The sequence below is a fragment of the Martes martes genome, assembly GCF_963455335.1.
Source record: "Martes martes genome assembly, chromosome: 18".
In the NCBI taxonomy this organism is placed as follows: domain Eukaryota; kingdom Metazoa; phylum Chordata; class Mammalia; order Carnivora; family Mustelidae; genus Martes; species Martes martes.
The window spans coordinates 12,482,613-12,501,091 of NC_137906.1; the positions used below are offsets into that span (position 1 = coordinate 12,482,613).

General features: G+C 52.1%; 1 protein-coding gene across 2 annotated transcripts in view; it reads right to left on the bottom strand.

Annotated features, from left to right (window-relative positions):
• SDK1 (sidekick cell adhesion molecule 1) overlaps positions 1 to 18,479 on the bottom strand; it is an 865,094-nt gene that overhangs the window by 93,483 nt on the left and 753,132 nt on the right. For both annotated transcript variants that reach the window (XM_080830507.1, XM_080830508.1), the window contains exons 23-27: positions 14,264 to 14,373; positions 12,539 to 12,689; positions 11,708 to 11,945; positions 2,969 to 3,084; positions 1,426 to 1,615 (exon numbers count right to left, since the gene is read on the bottom strand). In XM_080830507.1, the coding sequence (XP_080686633.1) occupies positions 1,426 to 1,615; positions 2,969 to 3,084; positions 11,708 to 11,945; positions 12,539 to 12,689; positions 14,264 to 14,373 (805 nt within the window). The remainder of the gene's footprint in view (positions 1 to 1,425; positions 1,616 to 2,968; positions 3,085 to 11,707; positions 11,946 to 12,538; positions 12,690 to 14,263; positions 14,374 to 18,479) is intronic.

An 18,479-nucleotide genomic window follows, 5' to 3' on the forward strand; every position in this document is an offset into this window, starting at 1 on the left:
GAGTGGCCAGTACCAGAACTTCTTGTTGGAACTCAACAGATTCCCAGATAAGAGGCAAGGAGCTCAGAACAAGGAACACAGCGATAGGATTATGGGTGTTACAGTCATTCCAGAATTCCACTGAATTCTGCCTCTCACTATTAAGTAGAGAACAGTATTTAAAATTTTAAACCTGTGGTTTAAATAAATCTGTGACCCTTGTGTTTGGTAACATGAATGTAAGGAGGGTATGGGTTCAGAAGCCAGGACCAGCTGCAAAATATGTGAATTTCAACAGCAGGCTTATGTGGCCTCTGTCCCCTGCCCCGTCCCCAAGCCCCATCACTGGGATCACACTGAAATGAGGGAGTGGAAAGCATGCTTCCAATCGCACTGTGGGAGAAGGAAAAGCATTCTGTGACTTCCAGCCTCTACTTTAGAAGGAGGCAGTTGTGACTGGCCAAGGTTGGAGGCCCCTTGTACTTTCCGTTCCTGTAACCCAGGCTGCCATGGGTTCGCAGAGCTCTGCCAACATCCTTGAGGCCACTGCCTCCCCATCAGACCCCAGCTCCTCCCCCGCACCCCCCGGGGCTCTGCATCCAGACAGGACGGTGTGCAGAGCTCCTTCCTCTCCTCGACTCAAGCCCAGCACTGCTGCCATCTCCCAGGAGAGCACAAACCACCAAGGGGCTAACTGAATGACCTCGGCAGACGTGCACCAGAAAATCGAGTTGTTGCATTTCAGCGAGAAGCTTCTGATCCCTAAGGTGTGTGTGTATGGGGGGGGGGGTGGCGAGGAGAGCTGTATTTTCCCCTAGAATATATACCACCCCCTCCCTGACTATTTGCTACAGCCCGTGTAACAATAAAAATGTAAAAAGAGATAACCTTTAAGTGTTTGACATCTGCAAAGTGGAAAAACATATGTGCTGATGATTTAGACTTTCATAAAAACAGAGCTGTCAAGAGGCGCTTGTTATCCCGGCCTGGAAGCACGGGTGCAGGGAGTCTGGAGCCTGCGGAGCCCACGGAGCCCGCTGCACTCGGGGCACGAACTTCTAGGGACCTCTTGGCGTGCGGACCTCGGGAGTGGCTGGCACCAGGGAAACAGAGGCACCCGGGCTGGGGGTGGTGCTCCTAACCCGATCTGTGTAGACACCGCCAGCCGGTGCGGCTGGAGGTTTTACGGCTCCCGCCCAACCCGGCCTTTACTGTGAGGCCCCTTTCAATTTACGACCAAAATTCGCAGAGGTTCATAATTAGGCTGTAAAAATTCACTCCGGGCTGAAATTGGCCATATAAACGCTCAGCGACTGAAAAACAATCCTGTTTTGTTTTTCTCAACTGAGAAAAGTGGGGGGGGGGTGGTGGAAGTGGTTTGAAAATTAAGTTACAAATGACCAGCATCTGGGGCGCTGGGGCTGTTGGAGCACGCCGTTACCGTACCGTCATCCTTGGTCCGCTCCAGGACGAGGGGCGAGCTGGGCACACCGTTGCCGATGCGGGTGAACGCCAGCACCTGCAGCTCGTACAGCACGAACTTGCGGAGCCCGGCCAGCAGCGCCGACTGCGTGTGGTTCCCTCGCACGACGTGACTGCGGGGCTCGGGGTCCAGGTCTTTGGCCCGGAACAGGATCTGGAACCACAGCGTACAAGCGTGCGGTCATAGGGGAGTGGGTGCCAGGAGGGGCTCCCTCCAGCACACGGCGAGGACCAGCTGACTGCGGATTCTCCTCCACAGCAGCTGTGTTCCAGGCTTATGGGTCTAGTTTCCATACGCTGGTGTTCTCGGGGAAGACGGTCTCCGGGGCAGGAGAGGAGCTGGAGTCACGACCCAGGCCGAGGCTGGGTGGGCTGCCCCCGAGCCGTGACTAACAAGATCCGAGGCACACGACAGTCGCCACGCCAACCGCGGCCACGAACACCAGGCCTCTGTCACAAACGCAGACAGTGTGCCTCCTACAGAAGGAGCCAGCACCGCCCCCCCCCCCCCCCCCGCTTGGTTTCCCAGCTTCTTGGGAAATTGGGCTCCTGCCTCAGGACAGCTGCTGTAAAGTCCCAGAATCCCGGGCCCCACACACAGACACAGCACCCCGGGAGGCGCTGCTCCATGGCCCTGCCGGCTCCCTCTGGTTTCCTAAGTCCTCATTCACCCTTCCTGACCGGGTCCCTCAGTCAGGGGCCTAGAAGGCCATGGAAGATGGCAGTCCTCAGGGAGGAGCCTGAATGCCACAGGGCAAGTTCTCTTCGCCAGGATCCAGGTCACTGCACCTGACTAGTGGCAGCGCCATGTCCAGCAGGGCCCGAGGCAGCCTGAATGCCCAAGGGAACAGGTGGGGAGAACCAGAGACTAGGGATGGAAACCAGGAAAGCGGGGAGTCCCCATGCCCAGAGGCCGTGTGGAGTGGGGTGTAACAGACCAGGGTGGAGGGGAGCTGCTGGACACATCCGGGAAAATCCATCCCTCTGCTCAGGGGAGGGGATGGAACACAAGCACACGTGGGTAAGTGCAAGTAAGACTGAACGCAGCAAGGGCTCCTGGAGAAGCAGGAAGGCGCACGCCCACTCCTGCACCCGCCATCGCCCGGGACTGCTCAGGGTGCTGGCATGGCCATGTGTGAGCAGGTAGCTCACACTGACTTGGCACGCGCTAGGAGCAAAGCGCTTCTTACAAAATCGAACCCCCTTGCATCTCAGGCCAGTCTCAGAGCCAGCCACCGCAGGCACTCCTGTCGTACAAGCCTGGAAGCAGAGGCTCGAGTTTACTGCAGCCGGCTCCCGTCCGTGCCTTGTCTGCGCCTACGTTAGGAGGTTGTACCCGGGCCTCATCGCCAGATGGGAATGAAGTTTAGAGGAGACAACAGATGTAAACATCACAACACAGGCTTGTGCTGCAGGTCTGAACATCCCTCTGCGCTCCTTGGTCTAGGGGAGTGACATGCGGGCACACCTGCACAGCCTAAGCATGGGATGGTTACCCCTGACATACCTTGTAGCCCAGTATGAGCCCATTCTGGTCCTGTTCGGGCACCGAAGCCCACGTCAGTAAAATCTGGGTGGAGCTGACAGCCTCAGCGGACACGTTTTCAGGCGCGGCTGAAGGAACTGTGAAGGCAAGTAAAGCAGATTGGTACCCAAAGTCCAAAGGCTTCTGTAAATAAAGGTCCAATTTTTACCCAATCAAGTTGTCCTTGAAAGAGCAATGAATTCTGAGCATTTTGGAGTGATCAGATTAAGCCTGCAGGGGTATAACAGAAATGTAAATCTCTTTAATATTAGCAGCAAATTCCACAAATCCGGGGTACTTAGGAGCTCAATCTTACCTGAATCCACCCAGCAAGAAAATCCGCTTGGTCTGATTTTATATTAACTTGTGGGACCTGCAGACTTTGATCTCAGATGGGAAATCCTCACTCTCACACACCAGTTCAGTGATCTCTCCGAATGTGGTATTTTGAGAGGGGGCAGAGGTGCTGGTATGGAGGGGACAGCGTGGTCTGCATGAAGGGGAGGGGAGGGAAGATTTCCTAGGCACTGAGTACACGTCCTGTCCTAGGGGTCTCGGATCCACCGTCATCTCTAAGAGCCACAACAGCCCTGGGAGGCAGGGGTTATTAGCTCCATTCTGCAGATGGAGAGACCAAGGCTGGAGGACCCCCTCCCCCATACATTTCAGTGAGGGCTTTTTCATGAGGTGGGCCTGTGGACATGACCTATGCAATTCTTGACCTGTGTTTGTGTAGGATGATTTTATTCTCTTCGGTTTAGGTATGTCACTGAACAAACTTCAGTTTGTCTTCTGTGTTTGCAATGGTTCGGATAGAAAGTGTGTAAGGACAAGAGTCAAGCTTTAAAAGCAAGGCTTTACATCCCAGATCATCTCAATTTGCTTTGAGAATTTCCTTGGGAACCCATTTAAACTTTATTCAGACAGAAAAGAGAGATCCCAGAGTTCCCCAGCAAAGTCAGGGGATGCAGTGTTCACGGACAGGCACTGAGCACAAGGCAGCTGTTGGCTGTGGCCTGAAGGTCACACCTCCCACCACCTTCCGGAGCCTCCGTGGTTGAACAGGAGATGAAACCCTGCAAGTCCAGTGGGTTTCATGGAGAGTAATATGGGATAGGACTTGGCATTCAACGTGGGAGGGATCACTTTGCAGAGGAAGGAATGGAGGCTCCAAGCGGTCACCTGCCCACATCCCTAATAAGTGACAAAACCACCTGACGCTGAGAGGCACTGAGGTGTTCACAGGGAAGGAACAAGCTCACAGGCTGCAGAGTGAGAGCAACTCAACAAGAATCCCGAGCCATGGGACCTGGGGAAGCTGCTCTGCTCCTCTGGACCTTGACCGTCCCATCTGTGAAATGGCCAAGTGCAGCCCACCCGTCCTCGAACCTACCCTTTTTCTCCCCTGTGCCCATCCCCAGCACTCGGCTTTGCAATGAGGAGGCAATCTGTGGCTCTCTGTTCTGAAGAAAGTGAGACAATGACACCATAACCTCCCTTCCCTGCGGAAGGAGGGTGAGTGAAAGGCTGCTAAGCCCCCAGCCCTCGCAGCATCCATTCCCTTCTCTGCAGGGCCACTGTGGCTCTGCGAACAGAAGGGGGCGTGCCCTCAAGTGCACCTCAGAAGCAGGGATGCTCCGCTCACTGGGGCTCTCGCCACCCTCCATCCACAGACCCACCCGCCCTCCTTCCCTCCCTCCCTCCCTTCCTTCCCACAAGTACTCTGTCCTCCTAGCAAAGTGACTGCAGGCAGCTCAGTCATTTGCTTTGAACACACACAGTAACGAGGGTTCGCACAACAACACTGCTCTCCAATGTCTGATTCCTGGATTTTCTTCACTGAAGTGATTTGGTCTTCATTATGGGTTGAACTGTGTCCCCCTCCCCGCCAGCCTCCATACGCTGAAGTCCTCACCCCTGGCAGGTCAGAATGGGACTCATTTGGAACTAGGGTCACTGCAGATGTCATTAGTTACATGAGGCCATACTGGCGAAGGGCAGCTAATCCATCATGACCGGTGTCCTTCTGAGGGCATCGCAGGAAGAGACGGACATGTATGCAGGGAGGCCACTGTGGCAAGTCTGGAGGGATGCGGCCACGAGCCCGGAAGCCAGCAGGAGCGGGGACAGGGTCCTGGAGCAGAGCCTTCCCCAGGGTCTGCAGAGGAGTGGGGCCCTGCTGATGCCTTCGTGTCTGACCTCTGGCCTTCAGAATGGCAGGAGAGTAAACCTGTGCTGTGTTAAGCTCTCAGTCTGGGGTGCTTTGTTATAGCGGCCTGGGAAACTAATACTGTCTTCAAGAAAAAAGCGCCAGGAGTCATGTAGGTCCTCGAGGTGCTGTCGCCTTATCTTCCAGCTTGGCCAGGTCACCACCACAGCCACTGGCTCCTGCAGACAGAGGCCGAGAGGAGAAGACCAAGGAAAGCCCGAGAAGGCACGCTGCTGAGGGAACATGGAACCTGGGGGTGGGGGTGGTGGTGGGCAGGGCTTGGCACCTTCTGGTCCCCAGACAGTGGAGTCATGGAGGATTCCCGGAGGCAAAGACCTTGGCTCCAGCCCCAAGCCCGGTGATTTCCCGGCCTCCATGGCCCAGCGGTGGGCCTATCCCCACTACTCACCACATCAACCACCTTCAGAACACAGGGGTTAGACTGGCTGCTGGTGGTGGAGGCCAGTCAGCGTGACCCCAGAACATAAGAGTCACCTGTTGGTGTCTGTTTGCATAAGGGTTCAGGGATTTTCCTCATACTTTTAGAGAGAGACAATGTCGGTCAGCCCACACCTGCTGGATATACTTTTTCTTCCCAAATATGTCAGTCGGGAGTCATTCCTATGGTTTGTCAATCATTCAACAAAACAGTAGTAATTTATCTGAGCGGCTAAGTGTCACAAAAAAGAATATTTATAATTTCAAGCTCCCTCAGCCCTCTAAGGGACACGTGTTTGCCACCCACAATTCCCTGTGTCCCCCGTGAATTCTGGTGGCGGCTCCTGCGGGGCTCATGCACATTCTCCGTGCCTGAGGGGGCTCCTGCCACGGCAGTCACCCCAGGACATTGTTCACACATGTTTATTGTGTTCAAGAAACAAGGGATACTCCGCTACCTTGATTCAACTGTGAACTGAGTCACGACCACTCGAAGAACAGGCAAGCTGACAATTTATCAGACTCTATTTAGAGTAAGATGAGAACTCCAAAGGTGCTGTGTGCCCAGGACAACAGTGCTGCGTTCTAAGAACTGTCCCTGCCTGTAAGAGAGAGAGGCTGTTGTCATAGCAACACAACGCGTCCACCTCTCCAATCCGTAATGGTTTCCTGCGGGCCCATGTGTGACACGGCGAGTGCTCAGTCCTCACCACGGGTCTACAGATCACACTGATTTTCTAGGGTGTGGCAATATGTGCATCCGTGTCCTGAAGGGCATCCACTGCCCCAGAGAAGGAAGGCCACCCGGTGAGTGGGATGACTGGATGTGGCACCAGGAGCTTGGCTGGGTGTCCAAGGACGGAGCCACAGAAAAAGGCCATGCTCGGGATTCAGTGTCAGTGGATTCAGGTCCCACCAGGATCCAATCTGACATTTAGTTACAAAGTATCTGTGGTTTTAAGATTTGGTAAGAAAAGAAAAATCTTTTCCATTATCTGTTTCGAGGTAGATTTGACTTCCTTTCCAACCTGCCATCTTGCATCTGGGGATAGTGCTAGAGATTCTTTTCATGAAGAACAATCCTGATTAAAACCCTTCTCTTTTCTTCATTCGCTGGCTCTCCAGGATTCCTCATGGCTCAGTCTTTTGATGTTTAGGGCCTCATTTATCCTTATATCATAATAAATCAGAGGACGTCACAAAGCTAGTTAGAGCATACTTCAAAATGGGAAACGTCATTTCAATGTGGTTCAAGATGTTCTGCCCTGCGCTCCCCACACCAGCTTTCCATACGGCCATGACTATGCTGTATGAGAGGACCCCTGTGTGGCCATCTCCACAAGACATGCGTCTGCAGTTCTATTTTCCCCATCGGCTCCCTCCCCTCCTTGCCTCCCCATCAGCTGCACTCTTCCCCTGGGCCTCGCAACCCCTGCACCCTCTCCTACCCACCCCCACGGGCTGAGGGGTGCCTGGCAGGATCTGTTCTAGGATTCCTCTGCTGGACCAGGGAAGGTAAGACATCAACGTTGCTGCAATGGGGAGGGGTCTGCTGGTCAGAGGTGAAGGGTTGCCCCAGTAGGAGGTTCTGGAAGCACTGTTCAAAGGTGGAGGTGCTGAAGCCCCAAAGGAGCAGCAACATTGGAAGGGGTGCCAGAGAAGGCTCCAGGTTGGGGGGACCGATGTTTGAGCGCCAGTACTCTTGGCAGAGAGATCAGCCCAAGCGGGGTCCTGAGGAGCCCACTTTTCCCGCACTACAAATGTCTAAAGTCTGAGTCATCTCTTCTTGAAATGAAGATCAATAACCCAATTATTCAATTTGTGATGAAAACATCTGCAGAACCAAAACTCTTCTAATTGAACAGCCAGAACCCTCAAAATAAGAAAGAATGTGTGAGCATAAAGCAGAACTTACATCGCAAAGACAATTTCAAGACCACAAACTTTCTCAACAAGCAAATGATGAAATCGATGCGGTTAGTTCCGGGGGCCTAGTTCCAGCCTGTGAGAAACTACGTCTGTGTTGTTTCTGTCAACCAAGACAAAAACGAACCCATTGTGCCTTTTCTTTTTTGATACCAAAGCCGCACCTTGATATTAACTGAAACACAGAAATGCCTACAAAAACAAACAATATCATTCAAGAGAGTCTCCTCAGGGTTATCGCGTAGGAGGCGACACAAGACTGTCTGAAGGGAACAGAGCTAGAAGCAAGCATCTGGGGTGAGCTGATGCCTAGAGTGATCTCCTCAGCATTCTCCTGACCACTGTAAAGGAAGCTTTGCAGCAGCTGAACAGATTTCTACAAAAATATAGTCTCACCTCAGCAATTTTGCCATGGGTTTGTCTTTTGAGAGTGTTCTTTGGAAACCTAACAAAACAGTATTATTTTCCATTTTTATTACATTTTATTCATCCTTATGTGTTATTTAGCTTACAGTTTCTGGAACAAAATCCTTGAAAAGTAATTTAGTTGCGTGTAACACTTGAGGTTAACATTTATTTTCCCTCAGCTCCTTCAAGATTATTCTCATTCCATTATGATTCCATTGTTCCATTGTCCTCTGGCTTCCACTGTTCTTAAGAAGTCGGCTTCAAATCGTCTTGTCTTCTGTAGGAAAGATGTCTTCCCTCCAAGTGTTTTCAAGATTTTCTCTTTGGTTTTCATGCTCTACAGTTGCAGCATAACGTGTTTCGGTGTGGATTTATTTTATTTATTCTGCGCAGGGTTCACTTTTCTTCAGTCTGATAAAGTATCAATTCTCAAGCTTCTCGGCTATTATCTGCTTATATTTTCTCATTTTCATCTCCTCCCTCCTTCCCCTCTGAGTCTTATTAGTTATGTGTTGGGCCTTCTCATCCCATTCATTATGTCTTTTAACCTCTCTGTCACGTTTTCAGCCTCAGTGTCTTTGTACTCTATTTTAAGTTATCTACTCATACCTAGCTTCCGGTTTGGTAATTCTCTCTTTAGCAATGTCTAAACTGCTTTTCACCTAATGGTAGCATTTTATTTTCAGTGGCTGTGTCCTATTTGTTTTCTTAAAGAGTGCTTCCAAAGTGGCATCTGAATCTTTACCTAAAGTTTTAATGCTCTCTTTTCATAATTTAAGACTACAGCCTTATTTTATATTTCTTCCAGTTCTTACCAGGATATAATGGATACACCACATTGTGTAAGATTAATGTGTACAACATGTGGATCTGAGACACTTGTGTACTGCAAAGAGACTACCACCATAACATTAGCTAACACATCCATCATTCACAAAATTATCGTCCCTTTCTTGTAGTGAGAACAATTAAGATCTACTCTCCTGGAAACTTTCAAGTATATAATGCAGTATTATTAACTATAATGATGACGCTATACACAAGATTACTAAGAACTTATTCAATTCACACCCGGAAGTCTTTAATATTTTTAAACTTACATAAATAAGTAAATAACTTATATAAGTAATTTTATACTTATTATATATTCTCTTTCATACTATTATGTATTTTAAAGCAATTAAGGCCCTATTTCTTCCCTACCTCCTTTCCTTTCTTCCTTCTTTCCTAAAACAAAAAAGATCTTACTCTTACTCAAACCAGAGTATTTCCTTGTATGTTTGAAAGTTGTGACTTTATCTTTAAAAGCGGATTTTTCTTTGGGATGAGTTGGCTGTGGCAGTATCTCTCCAGAGATGTTTCCTACTTTGGTTGCCCAGAAAGTCTAGCCTAGAACCATGTTTCTTTCTTCTTCTTTTTTCATTTTTTGTTTTGTCTTTCAAAAAAAATTTATTTTGTTTTTGGAGGATAGTGAAATCATTTATTGGGGTATAACACATAATCTTTCAGGAGGAGTGGATCACTGTTTCCTTGGGGTAAGAAGAATTTCTGGTCAGTGATGATGGTCTTCCTCGCCTTCCAATGATGTAGAAAGTATACAATCTCTGAACCATACTTATTGTAATATCACTTAACACCTGTTATTGTCCAGCTTGTTTTTTAAATTTTATTTTAGCCATCTTAGGGGTGTGAATCAGAATCACATTGTGGTTTTGGTTTTCATTTCCCTGGCAGTGAATAATGTTGAACATTGTTTCATGTGATTACCTGACCATTTGTATGTCTTCTTTGGAGCAATGTCTGTTCAGATCCTTCGTCCAGTTTTTAACTGGGTTGTCTTTTCATTGTGGAGTTGTAAGAGTTTTTTTTATAGACATCCTGGATATGGGTCCTTTATCAGATGAATGATTTGAAAATACCTTCAATGATTGGGGGACTGCTTTTAATTGCTGTTTTTTTACTTTATGGTGTTCTCTGAAGCACAGAGGTTTTCGTGTTAATGAAGTCTCAGTTATTCTTTTGTGGCTTGTGCTTTTGGTATCTGGAACCAAGTTTTCCATTGGTTTCTTTTCGAGGAGTTTCTGGACCTGACGGAGTAAATTCAAAACTCAAACCTGAGTTGGGCACAGGACTTAGAGTTACATTTTTTTTTTTTTCCTATTCAGAGTCTGGGTAGACAGGTGGACTTCCTGTCTACTTCCTGTCCCTGGGCAGAGATTTTCAGTCTCTCCTTTCAACGAGGGCACAGCATTCAGGAGCTTTGTCTGTGTGCAAAGGCCTTGATTCTAACTCCCCACCTTGTGGAAACTTGTGGCTGAACCTTCTATTCCTGGATGAGAGTCTTGAAGATGCCAGGATGGATGTCCACATCCCAGGCCAACCCCCTGCGGTGGCCACAGGACCAGCTCAGCACTTAAGGGTTCAGTCCCTGCCTGCCTCTGACTTCTGGGGATTTCCTCTGGTTTTCTTATGAGGACATCAATGCATTCTAAATCTCAATGATATTTTGTCCATAATTTTCTAGTTACTTACAGCGAAGTTTGTTTTTTTTTTAAATGTTTTCTTGCTCTGCCTATTGCTGGGGTTAGAACAGTCTCCTTAGAATGTTTCAAGTCTTCCTTTTTGTCACAAAGACTGAATAGAGCTTTTTAGAAATCCATGTGAACACAGAGCCACAAGCTGAGTGTAGTGTCTCGATCTTTTCTTTCTAATGTAATGAAATCTACAGCCTGAAAGAAAGCCAGGAAGGCATCTGAGCCAGCCCCAGCTACTGCGGCAAACCCCTCTTCAAATATCGGTCCTCTTGGAAGGGGAGCGGTACGCTTCCTTCTCTTCAGGAGATAACCTCGCCATTTCAGACCAGGTGGAAAGAACTGATCTGTGTCACTGTGCGTCTTTAAACATGACTGGAGCCCTCTTTGTCACTCCACTAACTCAAACCAGGCTAGCAGGGGTCCCCCAAACCACAGGTTAGCCTGCAAAGCCTGGCAGATCAGGGGAACTCACTGGTTCTTACCAGACCGCAGCACAGACTACTGAGTGCTGACCCGAAGTACTTCGTACTTTTCCTTTCCTCCCTGGGTGCCAGCAGTAACCCCGAGCCTGGTGGCTCTGGGCAGAGGGGTGCGTGCCATTTCTGGACAGGTGTTAGGGGCCAGGGGTGCCCGCTCTTTGCTCCTTCTTCTTCCTCGGGTAGCTGGGCCCAGACAAGGATTGGGCCAATAGCACAGCAGAGCCTGGGTCCCTGAATTATGAGGAAGAGAGCCCCCTGCCGAACAGGACCCCCGTCCTACTCAGTCATGAGTTTGAAATGAAGCTCTACTGTGTCAAAGGCAATCAAACCTTCGAGGGGCTACTTGTTAGTGCCGGGGAGATGGTCTTAGCCCCTCCCATACACCACTTTGTCAAGAGGAGGTCCAGAGTGCCTTGTGTTATAAAGATCTCCCTCAGAAGCGCTATACACCCTTGCTTACTATCACTAAGGGTGAAAGTCATACCTAAATATAAAAGACAATACCATGAGTCCAGCCCCCGGTAAGTCCCATGATTAATTTCAAATTAGTGGCTTGGACTCTAATGACGTTTTCCTGAAATTCCCACCGACGCTGACCTAATTACTGGGTTAGCAAAGTATCGGCATAGACACAGGGGGGCAGAGTCACTGAGATGTGACGTGGGGACAGGGGACATGGAGCCCCATCTCCAGGGAGACCCAGGTCAGGGCTGAGCCTCTGCCTCACCTGACTCCCGCGTGCGGCCCCGCACCGCCTCGCTCCAGGGCCCGGCCCCGATGGCGTTGAACGCCTGCACCTGCAGCTCGTACTCCGTCCACTCCTCCAGCCCCTCGATGGTGAACTCCCTCTCCAGCCGGTCGTGGATGACTTGCGCCAGTGCCGGGGCCTGGAGGTCGGGGCGCCAGTACTTAATCCTGTAGCCCACCGACTCGGGGTTCCCGTTGTACTGGGAATCAGGCAACGGCTGGAAGCAAACGACACGCGTGGTGAGCCGACATCTCAGAACCACCCCGTCAAGGTCCCCAAGTGTCCACCGGTCTTAGCAGGCCAAGTCCATGGAAAATACTTTCTGGGGGGAATAGTCTTAGAACCTCTACCACGTTGTTCCCTGGAACTCTTCTTCTGTTAATTAAATGAAATCCTGTCAGTATCTCGGGCTGGACATAATTTCTTTTAATACATTTTGGCTTAGTTTTGTGGGGGAAAGGTTCTGAATAAATGTCACGCCGCCTCTCCTACAAACACCGAGTGTTGGCTCCGTGCTCACCCAGCTTAAGGACTTACGGGTCCGGCCTGTGGCACCACTGGCTTCCCTCCCCTAGAGACTACTCCTCCAATCCAAGAAGCCAGTGAGTAATGCTACTCATTAACAGGATCGCCTGGGCTGGTCTGCAACCCAACACCAACTGTGAAATGCAATACTTTTTGGTTTAACGGAGAGATTAGCTCTGACTTGGACAAAGCCATGACTGAGACACCACTAAGCTCCGGCCTCATGTGCAGACCTGGATACTCCAGGCGACGGTCCCTGCAGCCAACTTCCGGCCCCCAACTCACCACCCAGCGGAGCCGCAGGCTGGTCTCACTGGCCGTTCGCACGGTGACGCTGGTGGGGGCCACATCAGGGGGGGCCTGCAGGGTCTGGATGACCCGGGATGACTGGCTGAAGGGGCTGGCACCAACGACGTTCACCTGCCTCATGCGAAACCTAGACGGAAAGCCGCGGACAGAGTTATTCTGCAGGAAAGACAGAACAAAAACCCACCACCTTTGCTGTGGATGTTCTGCTGTGCATCTGTGTCATGAAGGCTGTCCCAAGGATGCCCTCCTTCCACAGGGTTTCATGAAAAATGCAAATTGTGTATTTGGCCCTTGCCACTAGAGTCTCCAAGGAATGGTAAATTTGTTCCAACGCAAAGATTTTAAATTCCCAAGCAAAGCATAACTGAATGGATTACATGGCCAGAAATCTGTCAGCAGATGCCATTGGTTGACTTGTGTTTAGGGTAAGGCCGGGGATCAGAGGGCGAGGAGCCAAATGATGGCCTTGGGAGTCTGGTGTCGTTTCAATGAGCACAGGTGCCTATACCCCATTTTCTGTTGGTTCAGGGGAGGAGCACTGGCCCCAGAACCCACACCCCAGGACTCGGACCCCATTGGTAACTGAGACCTGAGGCAAATCAGACTTACCCCCATTTCCTTACCTACAGAATGAGGGTGGGGTGGATGTGCTTTAGAGCCTCGGTTAATGTTTTTGGTTCTCTCTCCTCTATTTATTTGTACAATTACTTGGAGTGAACTTCTCCCCAGGAAACATGCCCTGAGCACACATGCGCATTCACCACAGGGGCTGGGAGAGGATGGGGGTCTCCAATCACAGTTTCTGACCTTGGCCGTGATGATACAGCTGGTACCAGCTTCACAGTGTAAGCTCGGAGCCCCCGCATCTCACTGTTTGAGAAATGTTTTTTTCTCTAAAAACAAGTGTACGGGGCCTTGATCTGTCTGCTCTGATCTCAGGGAGGATGTCACAAGGAACAGAGGCTGAACAGCAGCTCTCATTAGGCATTGTTTGAAAAAGCTCTAATGTCGGTATTATACCAAAAGAAAATGTTCTTCACGAAGATGTAATGTCACCTTTTACTCTCTGAATTAGTCATTCTTAGTCTTTTACTCCCCGATCTTATGAACAATGACATTATCAAACCCAACATCTGGTGATAACTGGAAATTTCATCTCGGTCAATGATCTTACGGGAAGTTATAACGTCTCTAACGGCTTGTGATCACGCTACCCTTTGTTAAAGCCAAGGATTTACTGCCTGGATAGGTTTCAGGATCAAGAAGCGAAAGGTTACACGGCGCGTTAAGTGCTTGATTAGTGAGCCCCGCCACTCCTGTGTCCCAGGAGGGGGAAGCAGAGGACGTTCCAGGGAAGACTGCTTTCTTTACACACGCATGTTAATAGTCCCAAGTGGTTGTGGAGTTTGTGGGGAAAAGCCCCACCTCCCAGCTGCCCATAGCTCTTGGTATTGAGCCCAGTGGAAGAGTGAGCCACTGCAGCTGGCGCTGATGGCCGGAGCGCTGTGGAGCCAGCATCGGGTCTACACTGGGAATAGTACTCAGCCGTGCATCTTGCTCCTAAGGTTCAGTGGACTGTTATTACCTCTTGGAAATGTCTCAAGTACATGCACGGAACCGGGTTTTGCTCTTCTGGGCTGAAGCCAACTGTTGGCATTGCTAGCCTTCCTCCTATGGCGGCTTATCACCTGCTGCTCTCACCTGTAATGAGTGTAAGGCGTGAGGTTTGGGATCTCCAACATCTGGGCATCAGGCTCATTCTCCTCCTCGTAGAGGCTGACCCACTCCTCCTCATCGCCGATGGCTCCAACCTATGGGAAAGATGATGCTCAGATGGGATTGATGAGTTGGGGCATGGAGACTGCTGTGTACAAGACATGCGGCTGCCTGGTGTGTGTGAGGCTGGGCAGACCCACGCGTGTCCTGCACACGGGCAGATAACTGGATCGTGCACATACGCCCTCAACTAAGCCCTCAAGATATGGCTTCTGCTATTCCTGCCAAGGTCAGGACCTAGAGGATGAAGTCTCTGGGAACACACCCCCCAGGGCTAATCCATGGGAGAGGACCCATGCCATCCTGTCCTTCCTCCTGGTTGACAGGCGAGGACTCAAAGAGAGGCCCAGAGAGAAGACTTGGCCAGGATCCCACTTAGGGTCCAGAGCCATTTCTACCACACATTGACCAAGCAGACTCTGTCTCTCCCTGTTCCCACCCTGCCCATTTCTGTCCCAAACACACACCAAAGAACCAGCACAGGCCTTGCACAGAGAAGGACTGGGCTCTGCCCTGGGAGCCAGACCAGCAGCCAAGTCAAGAGAGCCATGAAGGGAGACAACATGACTTCATACCAGCCAGCAAAGCCCTAATTCTCCCACGCAGGTTTCTGCATCCCTGTGCCAGGCACACTTGGCCTTGTGCAGGCCATGTGGCTCTGGAGGACCCGGCGGACGCCTGTGGAGGGAAGACTGGGAGCGCAGAGGGGGTTTCAGGCCAAACAAGCGGGGGTGAGGTGGGTCAGCCCAGGCCTCTTTGCTTTTAATGCTCCGTAAATATGTCGGATGACAGTGCAGAAATGCGCTCATTAAGTCTGCGGAGAGATCATTCGGCAAGTGGCCAGGTGGCTGGAGGACGGCTTAAGAATTTAAAGTCTTGGAAAACTGGAGAAAGGTTCGGGAGGGCATGGAGGAGGCCAAGCGGACACAGAGCTGGGAGGCCCACCTCCTCCAGAAAGCTAAGTGCACACTCGAAGCTCGGAACAACCTGCACAGAAAGCACAGACAGTCTGGCAGTTCCTCAGAAAGTTAGATGGAGGATGACCCTGTGGGCCAGTGATTCTGCGCCCAGCTGGACGCTGGGATGACCCAAAAGCTGGTCCTGCAGGGAGCACGCCAGCGCTTCTGTTCCTGGCGGCTCTCTTCACAGCGGCTACAGGGGAAGGCCTCACGAAGGCCGGTGGCGGGAGGCGCAGAGGAACACCGCGGTGCGTGCACACGGAGTCCTTGTCAGCGGGACGCAGGCACCTACAGCCTATGGCATGGGCGAACCTCGAAAACACGAGGCTAAGTGAAAGAAGCCAGACCCTAAAGGCCACGTTTATATGATTCCACTTCATAAAATTCACAGAATAGGTAAATCCAGAGTCAGACTGCAGAAGGCAGGTGCCAGAGGCTGAAGGAGGAGGGAGCTGGGAGTCACTGCTTAATGGTATAGCATTTCCCTTGGGGGTGATGACCCCGAAACCAGGTAGACGTGAGGGTTGTGGAGGGTCTGCACTCAGCGTTGGCTCTGTGCCCGGCTCAGGGCAGAGCACGTGGCACACAGCAAATGGGACGGGGTGGCTCAGTGGGTTAAGCATCTGCCTTGAGCTCAAGTCCTGATCCCGGGGTCCTGGGATCGAGCCCAACATTGGGCTTCTCTGCTTGTGCACTCTCTGTCAAATAAATTTTAAAAAGAAGTGTTAAAACGTGGGACGACTGGCCAGAACCATTTGGTAGAAAAGACCTAGAGATCAGAGTCCATGAGCAACCGGGAGACAGAAAGCAGCGAGGCAGTTGAAGGGGGCAGTGAAATCAGAAAACGAAGCAGTTTCCACCACTGGCGGGTGACGGGGGGACAAGGCGGCCAGCCTCCTCCAGTCCTCAGCCCTGGGACCCCCACCGGAGCCCGCAGACCCTCACTTCAGAGACACAGAGATGAAAGAGGGAGAAAACAGACATAGATCGAGGCTTAATCCAGGTGGCACAGAAGCATGTCTTGGAGAACAGGAGGGCGAGGCCAGCCCCAGACAGCACTGCATGCCCCCAGGGCCCACGGCGGCCACCTGCTGCCTCCACCGTGCCTGTGAAGTGGGAGAGGCCCGGCAGGGGAAGACCGGCCAGCACTGATCGTGGCCTGGGTCCATGCAACGCTGCTGGGCAGATGGAGGTGAGTCCCCCTGCGGGTGTGACGTCAGGGCAGCACACGGATGTTCGTGTGGGAGCCCTGCGTGTGGCTCAGTGCTCATCCCACAGGAGATGCAGTGCGCGTCTGTGGGATGAAGGGCGGAGGGCCAGTCTCGGCTCCGCATAGCTCACAAACGCCTTCTGAACCCTCAGCAGGGGGGCGGGAGGGCTGGGACCACGTTCTCTGCTCCGTTATCGCCACTCTAGACATGAACAAGATTTATGAAGGCCTTAAAGCCAAAATGCTAACAATTCAGCTGCCCCGTACTGAGCGGAGGGCCCTGCGGACAGAGCCTCACGGGAGGATCTGGTGGTTTCTGAGTCCCAGGTGACAGGGAGCTCCTCTGAGTGAAAGGGATCCCTGGGAGACTGAACCAGAGCGCCTGTGTTTGTTCTTGGAAGACAAGTTTGGCGGGGGGGAGGGAGAAAGAAAGAAAAAAGGAAGAAGAGCCAACTTCAGTTTCAGGGCAATCCGTTCAAGTGTTTTTATTTACCACCAGATCCCAGGCCGAGAGGGCGTGGGTGAGCGGGGTACTCGGGACACAGAGGGATGGAGGCGAGCGCCGGCCATGGGTACCTGCTCAGGGCCATTGGGCACTGCGGCACCCACGCTCTTGGTGCCTTCATGTCTTTACGTGTCTGCCCACATGTGGGGGAAACCTGCATGCTTGGTGCCGCTTTTTGGCCAAATCCCCAGCCCAACCGTGGAGCTCTCCTGTGCTTCTGCAAAGCCACTCCCCTTCCCTCCTCTCTCCAGGTGCCCTAGCCTCCCCCCTCCAACTGTGGTTGCTTTGTTTGAGCTCCTGGGGCAGAGGGATGTCCCCAGGCTAAGAAACAGCAGGGCTGGTGGTGGCAACTGCTTGGCCTTGGACCCTAGCTGATGGCATTCCACCTGCCTGGTTGCCTCCCTGGCCTAGAAGCATCCATCTGCCGGCCAGGTGGCTGCCCTGACCCCGTGGCCATCACCCCTCCCCCGCCATGGCCTGCTCCTGGCCACACAGCTGCCGTGGTTGACAGGGCTAGGCATGCGGCCTCAGCGGGGTCAGCAGCAGTCAGCTGCACTGGGTCCCAAACCTGTTCCACTCACATGCCTGTAAAGATGGGTGGAGAACTGGCAAGGCCTCCTTCCCGGGCCAGTGGTGGGGCTTTGCAAAGGAGGGCAGGCTCGTTTGGGTCTTGGGCCAGGCTGGCCCACAGATCCGCCACCAGGACGTGGGGTGGGGGGCGTCGGAGGAGGACTCCTACTTAGCCTCCCTGGGGCAGGGGTTCCCCCAGTGGAGGGCCACTGAGCAGGGAGGGCTCTCCTTCTGGAGCGCCAGGGCCCTGCTCACCTCCATCAGCCCCAGCCTCCTCCTCCTGAGAAGGTGGCCGCTGGCTGAGGGCAGGGCTGCTGTTCTGCCTCCAGAGGTAGGGCTGGCACCGATGGCTGGGGACCCCCAAGGTCACACTTCCCGCCTTCTCACGGAGCACTCTGTCTCCTTTTGTAAAAAACCTGGATTTGAACGTGTGCCGAGTGAGCGGTGAGCCCAGGTGGGCCCCGCACAGCTTCTGGGCTCTTCCTGCCACTTCTCCCGGCAAAGCCAGTCTGTCATTCTTCGGAGGCATCACTCAGCCTTAAACACCTGTCCCTTGCGAACATTCTGCCATCTCTCTGGAGGGCGCCTCCCCCTCCTGCTCCCGTCCTGGTGGCTGGTGAACTCCTCCAGAATCCACAGAGCACCTGGGCCTCTGGGAAGCTTCTGTGACCCACGCCCTACCCGCCCCCCAACCCCCCGACCAGGCTGCTACCTCTGCGCTGTCAGGGCATCTTCCCTGTCCCTGACACACAGCGCTCCTCCCACCTGTCACAGCCCCTTAAAGACACGACTCTCCTACAAACACCTGGTGCGTGTCCAAGATTCCTTTTGCTCACAGATGAGGGAACCAGCAAGGGTCTAGAACTGGTTCAGACAACACCAGATTCAAAGTACGTG